Source organism: Girardinichthys multiradiatus, chromosome Y, assembly GCF_021462225.1.
Source record: "Girardinichthys multiradiatus isolate DD_20200921_A chromosome Y, DD_fGirMul_XY1, whole genome shotgun sequence".
Taxonomy (NCBI): domain Eukaryota; kingdom Metazoa; phylum Chordata; class Actinopteri; order Cyprinodontiformes; family Goodeidae; genus Girardinichthys; species Girardinichthys multiradiatus.
In genome coordinates, this window is record NC_061818.1 from 30,919,095 (window position 1) to 30,933,158 (window position 14,064).

At 39.0% G+C, this 14,064-nt stretch overlaps 1 protein-coding gene across 1 annotated transcript in view; it reads left to right on the forward strand.

Moving 5' to 3' along the window:
* LOC124864166 (SRC kinase signaling inhibitor 1-like) overlaps positions 1 to 14,064 on the forward strand; it is a 54,871-nt gene that overhangs the window by 37,347 nt on the left and 3,460 nt on the right. Inside the window, exons 12-19 of the mRNA XM_047358832.1 lie at positions 226 to 401; positions 1,282 to 1,412; positions 1,663 to 1,810; positions 2,314 to 2,620; positions 3,832 to 4,093; positions 4,254 to 4,393; positions 4,543 to 4,695; positions 9,886 to 10,020. Coding sequence (XP_047214788.1) covers positions 226 to 401; positions 1,282 to 1,412; positions 1,663 to 1,810; positions 2,314 to 2,620; positions 3,832 to 4,093; positions 4,254 to 4,393; positions 4,543 to 4,695; positions 9,886 to 10,020 — 1,452 coding nt within the window. The remainder of the gene's footprint in view (positions 1 to 225; positions 402 to 1,281; positions 1,413 to 1,662; positions 1,811 to 2,313; positions 2,621 to 3,831; positions 4,094 to 4,253; positions 4,394 to 4,542; positions 4,696 to 9,885; positions 10,021 to 14,064) is intronic.

A 14,064-nucleotide genomic window follows, 5' to 3' on the forward strand; every position in this document is an offset into this window, starting at 1 on the left:
GAAACCCATGTATAATTTTCCTTCCACTTCACAGTTATATGCTACTGTATGTTGTTGTATCTAAAATCCCAGTTAAAAACAATAAAGTATGTGGTCTTAACCTGACAAAATATGAAATAAGTGCAGGGGCTATGAATACTTCTACAAGGCACTGTGCAATACTTTGCGAGGTTTGTGAACATTCCATGTTCTCCTATTATGTTGATTTTAAATGTTTGTGTGTAGATGGAGAACCAGGATTCAGTGCGAACTCTGCTGAAACGAACAGAGGCTGAGCTGAATATACGTGTAGCAGACGCTCTGAGGAAGCAGGAGGATCCTTTGCAAAGACAGCGCCTCCTTGTGGAGGAGGAAAGACTCAAGTATCTCAATGAAGAAGAACTCATCATACAGCAGCTCCAGTCAGTCACAGTAAAACTATAAAGTAAAACAATGTGCTGTCTAAATTAGACTACTACGAATCAATATTTAGTTCTGTAATGTTGAAAAGACAGTTATGTGTATATGTTTTTACAATATAAATATATGCAATTTCTCTCCTATTATATTGAAAATATAGCATAAGTTAGTTTTTCAACATTTACTATGTCAGACATAAGAAAGTTTCATCTTTTGCAGCTCAACAATTCATAGAGTGACTCACTGATAACAGAAATTTAACTGTAATTAAACCTGGCAATTAGCAAGATGGTTATTAAGATCTGAGATACATGGCTGTCCAGTAACTAATTAAAGTGACTGCAATAATGAGAGCAGAGAGCTACCTTACGATTTAATCATCAGATACTGTAACTTGCTTAGGTCTCATATGTGGAATTGATAAGCTCCTAAATCCTAACATATTTCTGAATAATTGGTTGAACTCATAGAGATCTTTGCTAATCAAGGCTTGTTTTTCTTCCACATGAAATATGAGTGAAATATACATGCTTTCTTTCATTACCTACTGCTTTTATTAAAGGACGGCTGTTGGTCTTGCACTTAATGTAACAGTGTTACAATTTCATATTTGCATAAAGTCTGTGTTCTTTAAGATATTATATGTGCGTAATTGTAATTTTTTTTCAGTCACAGATTATGCTTTTCAAATTCCACTGCATACTCCTCCAGTTCAGCTGTCCAGAACTAGTAGACCAAGAGGCTGTTTATTGGAACCAGATTAACTGAAACGTTAATACCACATTTTTGAGACAGATATTCATTGGAATACAACTTGATCATAAAAGAAGAATCAATGATGTTTGATCAATCAATCAATGCCTTCTGTTTGATCTATCTCAGTGACCTGGAGAAATCAGTGGAGGAGATCCAGAAGGAGTCATCTGTCAACCACAAGCTGGTGACGGTGCAGGAGCTGGAGGAGAAGGCTACAGTTTTGAGAAAGCTGGGAGAAACACTAACAGAGCTCAAAAGTGAGTCGTGCTGGCACGTCCCTCACTCTAGCAGACAGTTTATTTTCCACTAATTACTCACAAAGATGCTGATTATCTCTGCAATGTTTAATCAGCCTCATATCGCTCGTTGTCTGAATGAACTTGCTGACCATTTGCAGTAGCTCAAGAAATGGTACATTTAATTAACATGAAAGGCTTTCAGTATCTTTGAGAGGTGTTTTATAAAAGTGTGGCTGTTTTGTGTTGCTCCTCTGCTTTTGTCCTGCAGATCAGTTCCCGAGCCTGCAGAGCAAGATGCGAGTGGTGCTGCGGGTGGAGGTAGAAGCTGTGAAATTCCTCAAAGAAGAACCACACAGACTCGATGCCCTGTTAAAACGCTGCAAGACTATAACTGACACCCTCACCTTGATGCGCAAGTATGAATCTGCTGTGAAGGTGGAGGACATCAGCACATATGGTGGCTTATGCCCCTAAATAAATTAGGCCCTTTTTTATACCACTTTTACTATTTACTCAACATATTTTTGTCAGATATTAACATTTCTTCGATGATCTGAAATATTTATGCTTGCCAAGCAGCAAATCCAGAAGATATCTGTAAAGAGGCAAAGATTTAAATGTATTTTTATAGGTTCCACTGATATTCATTTGTTTTAAGGCAATAACATTCCAGATGTTTAAAGAGAAAAGCAATCACACATTCCATGTGATAATTCTTGTAAAACTATTTTCAGTCACATAAATATGCTTCGTGATTTAATGAAGAGTGAATCAGGAGATTTCCTTATCAGGTTTAGACCTAAAAAGCTTCTTCATCTTTAGTCTTAATTAGTCTCAGTAATAATCTTGTCACACTCAAGTTTAAAGAGAACATTTCACAGTCTTGACTGATTATTTTTGTTCTTCTTTTTCTTGCCAGGCAAGCAAATGAAGGGGTTTGGAAAAAGCAGGACAACTTCTCTAGCCCTTCATCAAAGCACAATGATGACTTGCAAAAATTTTCAGGATTTGACATCCCCACTAGCCCACCCCTAACTATCAATGACAATGGAGGAGGCAACAGCCTGTCTAACTGGAGTCCTCACTCCAGCCTCAGCCGTGGTCTCGGAAACCCGTCCGGTCCTCACAAGGACAATCATCCTCCTATTCCCCACAAAGGCAAAGCCCTAGAGGAGCTGGAGCGGCGCGCTGCCGCCGACAAAGCTTTGTCAATGGAAGTCCGACTGGTAGGACTTATTTCATTTTATAACAAATTTTTTTTTTTACTTGTGTTACCCCAAAACTAAGACAAATGGTTTTGGTGGCAGTTAGTCTTTATTGCAATATATCTGAGTGAAAGAACATTGTTGCAGCAGTGCCTGCTTATTCATAGTTTGTGTCTTTTGAACACCTGTGTTGCTTGGTCATCAGAGAACCAACCAGCTTACTCACACTGGACTGGCAGTGCTCAAAGTAAGTTAGTATATCATAAGATTTTTGGCAAAGAGGCTGCTATGCGCATGGAGTCTCTTAACTACTCTGGCAGCAACAAAAGATCTCACCAAGCAGCTGAAACAGTCCAGCAGCATGGATTAAGGCTCCCAGCTGGGTAAAAATCACACACACCACAAATCTGCACAAATAAAAAGGTTGATGAGAGATAGAGGGAAGCCTTGAGTACTTAAGGCATGCAGTGCAAATGCAAAACAGTATTAGTCATGCTGGTAAAGAGAAGCACTGCTGTCATGGGGAGTTTTATGAGGAAAAGGTGCATGCAGTGACCCATAGGCCTTAGTATGTTATTTTCCTAGAGTTAAGTGCAACTCAGCCAATTTTCCCTTAGGGTGATCATCCAAAAGTGATCAGTGCAATAACACAAAGATTTTTGAAATTAGATTCTTCCTTACTGCTCTCGCCAATATATAAACTGTGCCAGGGTAAAATTATTGCACAACATAGGGCAGTCAGTGCTGCACAGAAATCATCATTTTATGCTGCTGAGGAGTTGATGAAAATACGCATGGTGTGCAGAAAGCTGGGCAGCAATTATAAGATAACCTTTTTTACCTGATACCCTTTTATATTTTATCTTTTTAGAGAAACCTTTATTATCAACTATCAGATATATACGTTTTGGTTTAGCAAAAAATTGTTTTTATCTATATACAAGATATTTATTTATATAGGGACATTTGCCATATTGATGGAGCAGATATGATGCCCTTGCCATTAGCAATGTGATGAATTGGCCATGAAAACTACAGCAACCTATTTGGACATTACTAAGAGTTCAGTAGTTGTAGAGTTGCCTTCATACTAGAATTAGTTTTTTTTTATTTGCTGGAATCCAGTAACATTATACTGGTCTTGGAGATTCTGATAACTGCCTGGAAGTCTTAAATTGAAGTGAAGTGGGCCTGAGACAATGCTTTACTGGTTGCCATCCTTCACTTTACAGGCGGCAGAGCGGGACTGGGAGGAAAAGCGTGCCAGTCTTACACAGTACAGTGCTCAGGACATCAACCGTCTGCTGGAGGAGACCCAAGCCGAGTTGATGAAGGCTATTCCAGACCTGGACTTTGCTGCCAAGCAGATCAAGCCCTCCTCCAACACATCATCAGCCCAGAACCCTCAAAGTGGGGTGTCAACAACAGAGCATCGCTCTAGCAAGCCACAAAACAAGTTTTCAGCAAAGGAGGGGGGGTCCAGGCGTGGTTCTGGTAAGACAGGAAGTCATGAGCTTTAGTCTGCATACTTCAGAATAAAGTAAAACTCTAACTCTTTATATTAAGTATAAATCCATATTTTGTGAAACCAGTTTTATTAATTCATGAATTGTTTCTTTCACCTTTCATTGACATGTTTTTTTTCCTTCTCCAGATGAGCTGACAGTGCCAAGGTATCGCACAGAAAAACCCTCCAAGTCTCCTCCTCCTCCTCCACCTAGACGTAGTTTTCCATCATCTCCAGGAGTGACTTCTCGCAGCGGAGAGCCATTAATTCCTGGAAAAAGCATAAAGGTGCAGGAGAAACCATTCTACAAATGAACAATCTTTCTCCCATTTGGCAATAAAATGATGAAAACTAATTTGATCATTTGTTAAATATTTTGGGTGAATTAACACTTTACAGGCATGTAGATCATGTTTTAACCATTTTATTTTCTTAGAAATCAGAATCTGAAGAGAATGACACCCAAAAGCCTCACATAAAACCGAGGAGGACCATGTCCGAAAACCCCCGTCCTGCATCCACACCCCCAATGTTGGCCTCAGGAGAGAAGGAGCAAGAAGAGGAAGAAAAAATTGCTGCTGAACTCGAGGTAAATGAAACATAAATTGTACATCAATATGGTTACACTCTAATAGTACTAATGCTGCTCAACCAATGCCGTAACTGCACTTTATAGTTATGAATGTTGCATCTACAATGTGCCAATGGATTCCAAGAGCACATTTACACTCAAAGGGCATGTGCAGATACGCTCATCATCATTACCACATGTTCAAGCAGCAGGTGCCATATGTCCCCCTGCCCCTGGCACCAAGAAATCCCAAAGATCGTATAATGCTCAGTCGCACACATCGTCACCCAGGACTCACAGATAGACAGATGGACCCTGAGAGCTGCGTGTTCTGTGTTCAAGATGGCCTGACTGGAAATGTGATGCAACAAAGCCTTAACAATAACTGATTTGGATTTGTCAATGGCTGTTGTTTTGTTACCTTGACATTCTTTTAACCTCCGTTTTGCCTCCCCAGCTGTTTGAGAGATCCCCAGTCAGGCTCTGCCACCCCACTTCGCTTTTCCTCCCCATTAGCCCACGCATCAGGAAAACCCCTTCCCCCTCCAGGCTACATCTGTCGCCTCTTAAGGCCTCTACTGCGGTAACACTCTGGCCATGAGCAGTCTGGATTGTTCCCGTGTCTCTTTTACTTCCTAACAACCTTCACTGTAACTACTGCTCAGTTTTTGACCGCATGCACTTTTAATCTTCTTGCTGACCTCTTTTTGACATTCATGTGCATATAAGATGTATTTTAGCCACAAAAACATGAACACAAGCTTACTCTCATAAGAGTGTTAAACTGATAATTATTATGTGTGACTGGGCACTAATTATATCTACCAGACTGTGTCGTAATTCCTCACAGGGTATCGCAAATAAATGCAGATCAAAGCATTAGTATACCAAACTCAAATCAAACGTCAATGAGTTGTAATAAAAAGAAAACTGCTCCTTCAAACTTAGTTACAAAGTTGGGATTAGTTTAAGGGTAATTTTCTAACCAAGTGTTGGATTAGTACTTTCTCTCTTCAAGCCTTTGCTCAGATCTGGTTAAAATTGTGGTAGATAATTAGAAAATGTTGAAGCAATTTTTAAATAAGCCATATGGAAAATTGGTTGATTTTAAATTTATTTTTAAATCCAGTGTTTTCCAGATAAAATGTCTTCTCTAAAACACAAGATTTTTCCTCTGAGAGACAAATAAAGGATTATTATTCTATTCTATTCTGCTCTGAAAGTGCAGACTCATCTTAATTGGGAACTGCCAGAAAACAGAAAATGTGTCGTTAATGGGTCCTTTGAGAGGATAATGTTCCATAACATAAGGCTTATTCAACACTGGAAAGGTTCACCAGACACAAAACCAACCATCTCCTCTCCCCATTAGTTCCCAGATCTAAATCGTATAGAAAAACTGAGCTGAGCTGAAGAAAATAAAGCTTAAGGAAGAACTCAGAACTCTACATAGTAACAGTCAACGATCGCTCTATTTGAGTGTCCAGCCTTTTGAAATGATATAGAGGACCTCCCGAGAAAAGTAGGTTGCGCAAAATAATAACAGAAGTAGTGCCAATAAGTGTGGCACTTGTCACTTCCAGTTATGGAATTTTTTCCCCACTGAAGAAAGTAAAATCCAAAAAAGGATGAAGCTTTCTAAAGGTTTCAGTACAAAATACATCAGATTAAATGACTTTATTGGTGTTTCAGACATCATCACCATAGGGGCCAATAATTGTGTACAGATGAATGTGCTGAATATTTATGACATTCAAACACAGTTAAGGAAGGTGTTGAAGGAAAGAAAACGCTAAATTATACTCAAATGATTGAAGTCATAATTTTCTGTGAGCAGCAAACGTCTACTTTCAGTATTATTGGACTGTAAGCCTATCCTGTTTTCCACCTTTTTTTCCTGCATGTGATTTTTGTGATTAGGCCTCAAACTGTATGCTTATTATCTATACATGCGTACATATACATTAAACATTTTGCTTTTTGTCATGTCCTTTAAGTTTTTAAAGTTTGGATTACAATTTTGCTGGATGTTCACCTATAGTTCATGTGTTTATATTTATACATCAAGTGCTTTCTTTATTTATAGGGAAGGAACTTATCTGCGGTTCCCCACATCGTGTTGACAGAGTGTTTGTCTGACTCACTCACTGCTGCAGAAAATCCTGTCAGAGATTTAGCAAATTACCCTATACAAGATAATCCAACACGCAATTCGTTTGATCAACATATGGTCCACAAGAATGCAAGTTCAAGGGAAACACCTTCAGAAAAAAGTGAACTACAAGAAATCTCACTGCTTCTGACAGACATGGAGATGAGATGGTTGTCTCCTCACAAAGTTCAAGAACTGAAGAGTATAAGCCTTAAAACTCTGATTATCTCAGCACAGATTAAAGAAGTCTCTGAAGCAGACCTGAATGAACGGCCTGTCCTTATACTTTTCAGGAAGGGAAATACTCTCAAAGATACATACAGACTGCTGTATTCCCTTCTGGAGGCGTCCAGTCCAGTTCCCAAACTGAGAATAAAATCCTCCCACCACCCCACCCGGCAGCAGTCTCTAATGGAGGCTCTAAGAAGAGGGATTGAGACAGGGGATGGGGTGCTAACATTTCAACATGCTGATGAAGTTAGGATACAGCAGAGTAACTGTGATTCCAAAGGTGGTTCATCAAGTCAGAGCAGGATGACACAGGAGGTCCGACTCAGCACCTACCAAAGGTTGGACAGTTTGGAGGAGACTATTCGAGAGCTGGAGAACACCTTAATAGAGATCAGTAGTCATCCTGTGACAGAGAAGCTCTACACTGCGACAGCCACCATAAGTATTCCAGCACAGCGGACTGGGACTCTGATGTCAGAAGCCAAGAGGCCTCCAGTCCCACCCAAACCAGCATCAATTCAGGTTCACTGTTTGTTGCTGCTGTGTACATCTCTGGCTCTTCAGTAGCATGCTCTGTTATCCTTCTTCTCTGCAGATGACTACTAGAACTTTACTTTCAAGCCTCTGATGTCTGCTCCCTAAGTGATTTAGCATATAATTTTATTTGAGATTGAAAATGTGTACAGAGGACAGACAACAGACTCACTGTCCTGTGCTTCAAGCTGGAGCTGCTCTCCTGCTGAGCCCAGTTTTGATGATTATTTCCCCTCCAATCTACTTTGACACTTGCTCATTTCTTCTCTTGTCAAATACATGCATAGATAATGCCTAAACTTTGTTATTTCTATTTTTATTTTTTTTTGCCAAATTAGCCTTGCCTTGAAATCAATTTCCTTTCCCTTCAGCGAAGCAGTTAACAATACCTTCATTTGACTTTTTACCCAACTCTAGGGCATATTTTACATTTTATGAAACTCTGTTGAGGGTATTGCCACTGAATGTGTAATGAGATTTCTTTGTGTTTTGTCTTCAGAAGGCAATGAAATATATTTGGGGTTGCCGCTTTTAGATTTATAAAAGATAAAATAGCTTTGCAGTCTTACTTTGCAGAAGGACCAAAGTCTGTTTCTTATTTCAAAGCCAAATATAGCTTATGACCATGTAATAAACTCCTTATCCTCAGATATCCGCAGCCTCTTTTCCTTTCACCTGCAGCTGACCGCAAAGCAACAAAAGCTTTGCAATTAGCAAAAGGCTTAAAGCATTCCTGCCTCATCTGTCTTCTTGCTGAGATGTCTAGTCGGTTTGTTTAGTATTGACTCTTGCCTAGAATTCATCCTCCCACTGATATACTTGACAGTCGCTGTCATAGTGAGTTTCAGCCCTCTGATGTGGAGCCATGGAGCATTCCCGTGGGAATGGCTGAGGATTACAGAGTCTTCAGTCATTATTTCATCACTCCAGCTTCAATCACGACCATTTCAACGGGACCCTTCTCCGTACTGTGGTCCAATATGGGGTGCAAACTAAATTCAGACAAGGCGTCTCCTTTCTTGCTCAATTGTTGTTCATGTATCCCCCCCCAAAAAAGGGTAGGGCCCTAACAAATAGCCATTAGTTACTTTTAAGAAGTTGCAGAAAACAAACTGCTCAAGTAGGAAAATCTTTAGATAGTACATCTGTTGGCTGTGTACTCCACAAATATAGCCTCTGTGGAAGACTGACAAAGCCATTGTTCAGTTCAACGTTTTGAGACACATTCTGGAACACAGCAAACAGAAGGTACTTTTGACAGATGGGGACAAACTTAAACTTTTTGGCCTAAATGCAAAATGCCGCGGAGGAAAATAAATACTGTATATCACTTTGGACATATGATTGCCAGAGTAAAACATTGTGATGGCAGCAACATAATGTGGAGTTTATTTTCTTCAACCAGCAGAAGGATGGTGGTCAGAGTTAAAGGGAAGTTGGATAGAGTTAATTACAGAGCAACCCTGATTGGATTCATAGTTGCATGTTCATGTGTTACGATGGCCCAGTCAAATCAAAGTATTGATCATTTATGTTCACAGCTGCTTTTAATCATATCTGGCAACTTGAGCTATTTTGCAAAGATGAGTAGGTTACACTTTCAGTCTCCAAAGGTGCACAGCTAGCAGACACATACCATCAAAGACTTGTTGTTCAAAGTCCAGAGAAAAGTTGTTCTACAAAGTGTTGTCAGCAGGAGGCCGAATATAAATGAATGCCACCCTTTTCAGATTTTTATTTATATGAAATTTTGAAAACCCTGCATAATTTCCCTTTCACTTCAGAATTATGTGGTTGGTGTAGATATGTGAAAAAGCTCAAGGTATTTGAGAGGTACAATAATCTTTTATCTTATCTCTTTGTGTGCAGAAGAGGCACAGCTGGATGGAAATTTAGCCGAATGTGTATTTGTTTTTATGTGCATCAGAGGCAGTGGATTGAGTAGCACATTGAGAAAGATTATTAAGCACAATTTTTTGCAGATCTTGCTGTGAAGCTAGATCATGTAGCGTCACTTTCAGTGATGCATTTCTGTATTCTGTTCTATGTCATTCTCTGTTGATAGAGGTGCATACTCTTGGTTTTTGTACCAGCTATCTCGTCAGGTCTTTAAACAAATTCCTACTGGTCTCAGGATACAGACTTGCTTGGTGTTTGTCAAATTCTTCTAGTCACTTCATGTCTCTGTTAGAAACTGACGATGATGTACAGGAGAAGGGAGATGTACAACCAGGTGCTCCATATTTATTCTGTTTTCTGTTCTCCTTTCTTCGCTCTTGTTTGTCTCTCAGGGAGGGAATAATCCCACCGTTGGTAAAGTTCATTCCTCGGCTGCCTTGAAGCTGAAGCACCTGCAGCAGAACAGCACAGAGAAGACTAAAAGTGGCAAGAAAGAGGACCTACAAAAGATGCAGAGCCTGCACCAGGTATTATCTGATCGTTAGCTCTGACATTGATAAATCGTGTTTGATCTGACAGATTCATCATCTTAGCATCGTCATAACTGCCCAAAGATAAAATTACTATATTAAAACTCTCTTAATAGCTAATTTTATGACATTGGTCTTTGCTATATCATCTCTATACAAATTAAGCAAGCCTTCAAAGTTGTATTCTGTTAAGCACTAAGATTGTGGGCATCTATTTTTGAAACCCATTCTTTTTTAATTCACTACTCGAGAATAAATTGATCTTAACCTCTAGTTTCCATGACCATTGCATCATCTCCACACAAGATTTGCATGTCATCGCATGCTTCACCCCTCAACTAGAGATTACAACTTTATATGCGAGGTTTCAGCAGGGATTACATGAACTTAAAGCCACTTTTTGGAGAATATAAATAAATAGTTTGATACCATAGACTGCTGCATCGCCGAGCGTCAGACAGGACAGCTGGACAGGGAGTTGGCAACACAATTATTAACACAGTTATTCAACTTTTAGCTTATCTTTGACTTTTACATCCAAACCAATTAAATGGTTACAGTGGGGGAAATAATTATTATGAGCTCTCTCTTTTTTGGGGAGTTAAATTTAAATGGATAGAAACAGACTATCAACCAAAAACTACAGACAAAGCATACACTATGTAAGTTGCACTGTACATTGTTTAACACGTTACTCGTAGACACGTAGAGTAGAATGAAGGTTTTCGCTCCCACGGATACTTTTTTTGTTTTCAAATGATGATTTCATTCATTAGGGAAAAAAGCTATAAAAACTAGCCTTGTGTGAAAATTAAGTAATGATCCCCTAAACCTAATAGTTGGTAGTTTAACCTCTTGGTGGCAACAACTGGCAATAAGTCATTTACATCTCATTGGATAAATTTTAGCTGATTGTTCTTTTGCAGAATTCTTTTAATACATTCTCATTAGAGGCTTTTCAACCATGAACAGCCTATTCAAGGTCATGCCAATGCATCTCAGCTGGTTTAAAATCCAGACATTAAATGGGGCACTCCTTTTCAGCATATCAGCTGTGCTTTGCAACATTATCCTGCTGCATAACCCAGAGTTTGAGGTCAGAACTGATTATCATTCTTCTTGAGGATTTTATGGGAGGAAGCAGAATTCATTGTTTCATCAATCACTGCAAGTCATCTAGGTCCTGAAGCAGCAAGTAACCTCAGACCATCAAACTACCACTTGGCTGTAGGTATTGTGCTCTTTTTCTGAAATCATATGTTAGTTTTAACCGAGATGTAGGGGACATATACTTCCAGGAGATTTTGTTTCGTTAGTTTCCCAAGTACATTACCAAACGTATTGGTAAATGTGAGATGGGTCTATGTGTTCTGTTTGGTCAGCAGTGGTTTGGGCATTGGAACTTTCCCATATATGTCATTTCGGTCCAGTCTCTATGTTGTTGTTGATTAATAACCTCTGACCTTAACGGGGATGAGAGAGGTCTGCAGTGTCTGCAGTGATGCTGCAGAGATGTTGTTCTGCGTTATTTTAAGGGGTCCTGGATCATGCAGTCTGGCAGTAATTTTGGTTGGCCAGCCATTTCTTGGAAAGTTCACCGCGGTTCCAGGTTTTCTCTTGTGATTCACCGGAGTTGGAAAACTTTAAAAATGTCTGTGCAACCGTTTACCAATTATATATTCATACAGGGCCAGGTTGGTTTGGAAAGGTTTTTCTCCTAAAAGAAATCATTTGAAAACTGCATTTTGAATTTATTCAGATACTTTTTTCTGAAATAGACATTCTGTTTGGTGATCTGAAATATTTAAGTGAGACTAAAAAAAAAAATAAATAACACAGAAAACTATAAAAGGGGAACAACATTTTTACGGCACTGTATTTTATGTTGTTGTAAAACACAACTAAACAAAAGGGTGGAGAAACCTATGCTGGCAAGGACACATTTTTTTATAGTTAGGGAACCAGCCTTTTTGGTTTACTGCTCTGAATTTATTTCTTTATTGGATACTTATAGATACTGCTTTTTTGCCTTGGCTATATGTTTTTGGTAATTCTAATGCTGGAAGGCCCATCTTTAGTATTAAAACTGAAAGAAGAAGATGTTTTTTTACAGTAGATGATCACATCCATTAGCCCCTAATGGAGTGACGTTTCCCTGACGTTTCCCTGTGTCGTTATAAGAAAAACAGCCCAAAGAATAATTTCACCACCTCTTTGCTCGACTGTAGACAGCATTTCTCCTCCTCCCTCAAACATAGGTTATCAATTTGACACTCAATAATTTGATTATGTTCTCACCTGACCTCAGCACTCTCTCCAAAACCTTCTTAAAATAATTTAGTGTTGTGATCCTTAGGTGTTAGAGCTTTTTTGTTTATTTTGTGTCTCTTTTCTTCATTTCCCTGTCTATGTTCTCTTGTTGCCATTTTAGTGTATTAGTTTCATAGTTCATTCTTGTGTTTTTCTACATTCTGAATAATCTCTGTTAGTTCTTTGTTTAGTTGTTGCGTTTATTAGTCTCCCTCCGTCAGTTCTATGCTTTCACTAAATTGACCTTCTCCAGATCCTCCTGTTTACATGTCCGTATCTCCTGTTTCCCTTCCTGGTGTTTGCCGTGCCCTGTTCTCTTTGTGCTCCTGTAAGTTTCTTGTCCTTGTTTAATAAATTATTTTGTTCATCAAACGTTCCTGCCTGTGGGTCCGCCTCCTCAACCACACCATGAGGCAAGATCTTGCATGGAGCACTAGACCTACAGTGATTGATGATTGTTTTTTGTCTCTTTTATTTCAAAATAATTGCATCAGCAGTTGTCACCTTCTCACCAATCTTTTTCCTGACGGTCTAAGTGGACATTCCAGCTTTGTACTGATTTTATCAATGGCAACCTTCCTTGCTACAGGTTTTTTGGGGGGGCTTTTTCATATTTTAACTGGTCAGCATTTAAAGAGGTTATATAAAGTAAAGGACTGGACATAAGGATGCTAGATGGTCTCCAGAGGCAAGGAAATTAAACTGTTGAAACATGTCGGTCGAGCAAAGCCAGGAGAAGCTTCTTGCCAGTGCACGGGGGCAAGAAAAGCTTAATGTCGATGTAATTTGGGGAAAAAAAAACAGAAGCAGTGAAGTGCACCTAAACCTTAATAACCTAGAGCGCTTTCAGACTTACAGTAAGTTTTGTAGATTGGAGAGAAATAAATGTGTTTGGCAGAGAGAGAGTTTCGCAAAATTGGGAAGTAATGAGGCTCTGGTCTCCTCAGACTTAGAGAAGATTGGAAAGAACCTCTGCAGTGCCGTGTAATAAACGCCACTCGAGTCATGGCAATCACAGATGATTTAATATGAAGAGGGCATCTCTTTTTTTCGTCATTAAATCTTTTACATTTCTCCCCTTTTATGGCTCGTTTCCCCCTTTTTCTGCTTCCTGTACTCTGCAATTTATACATGCCTTCCCTTTTTTCCTTTTTCATCACCCTCTGTCGGTTTTGTTCATTCCCTGAGATTTGAAGACTGAGTAGATGCCTACACTTGTCAAATTAAAGGGAAATTAATCCTATTATTTCAGAATGACACTGACACTGCACAGTCTCTTGTGAAAGACTCCGGATGTGTGAAAGCACTATCCTTAGAGGGGTTTTGGACCCTCAAAGCTAATTGTCAGAGGAGAAAAAATAGTGCCAAAGCAGTTTGCATACCCTCATGCTACAATTTCATTATTAATAACAAAAAGAATAAAATAACCAATTTATTTAAACCAAAAGAAGAAAAAAACATTCAACTGTGGCAGACTTTATAAGTAACATTTTTTTTTTTTTTTATTGTGAAATACAGAAAACAGTGTGAACATAAAGCAAGAGTTGTTGTAAAAAGAGAGCAAAAGGCTTGCTTTAGGGGGGAAAATGCACTATTTTCATTAAACTGCCTCTTTTATTTTAATTCGGTTATTCAAACCTGAATGGTTTCTTTTCCTATCTGAAAACTGAAAATTGGTAGGCAATAAATCATTTGGATAATGATCCAAAGCACAGAGGTATTCAACACAGA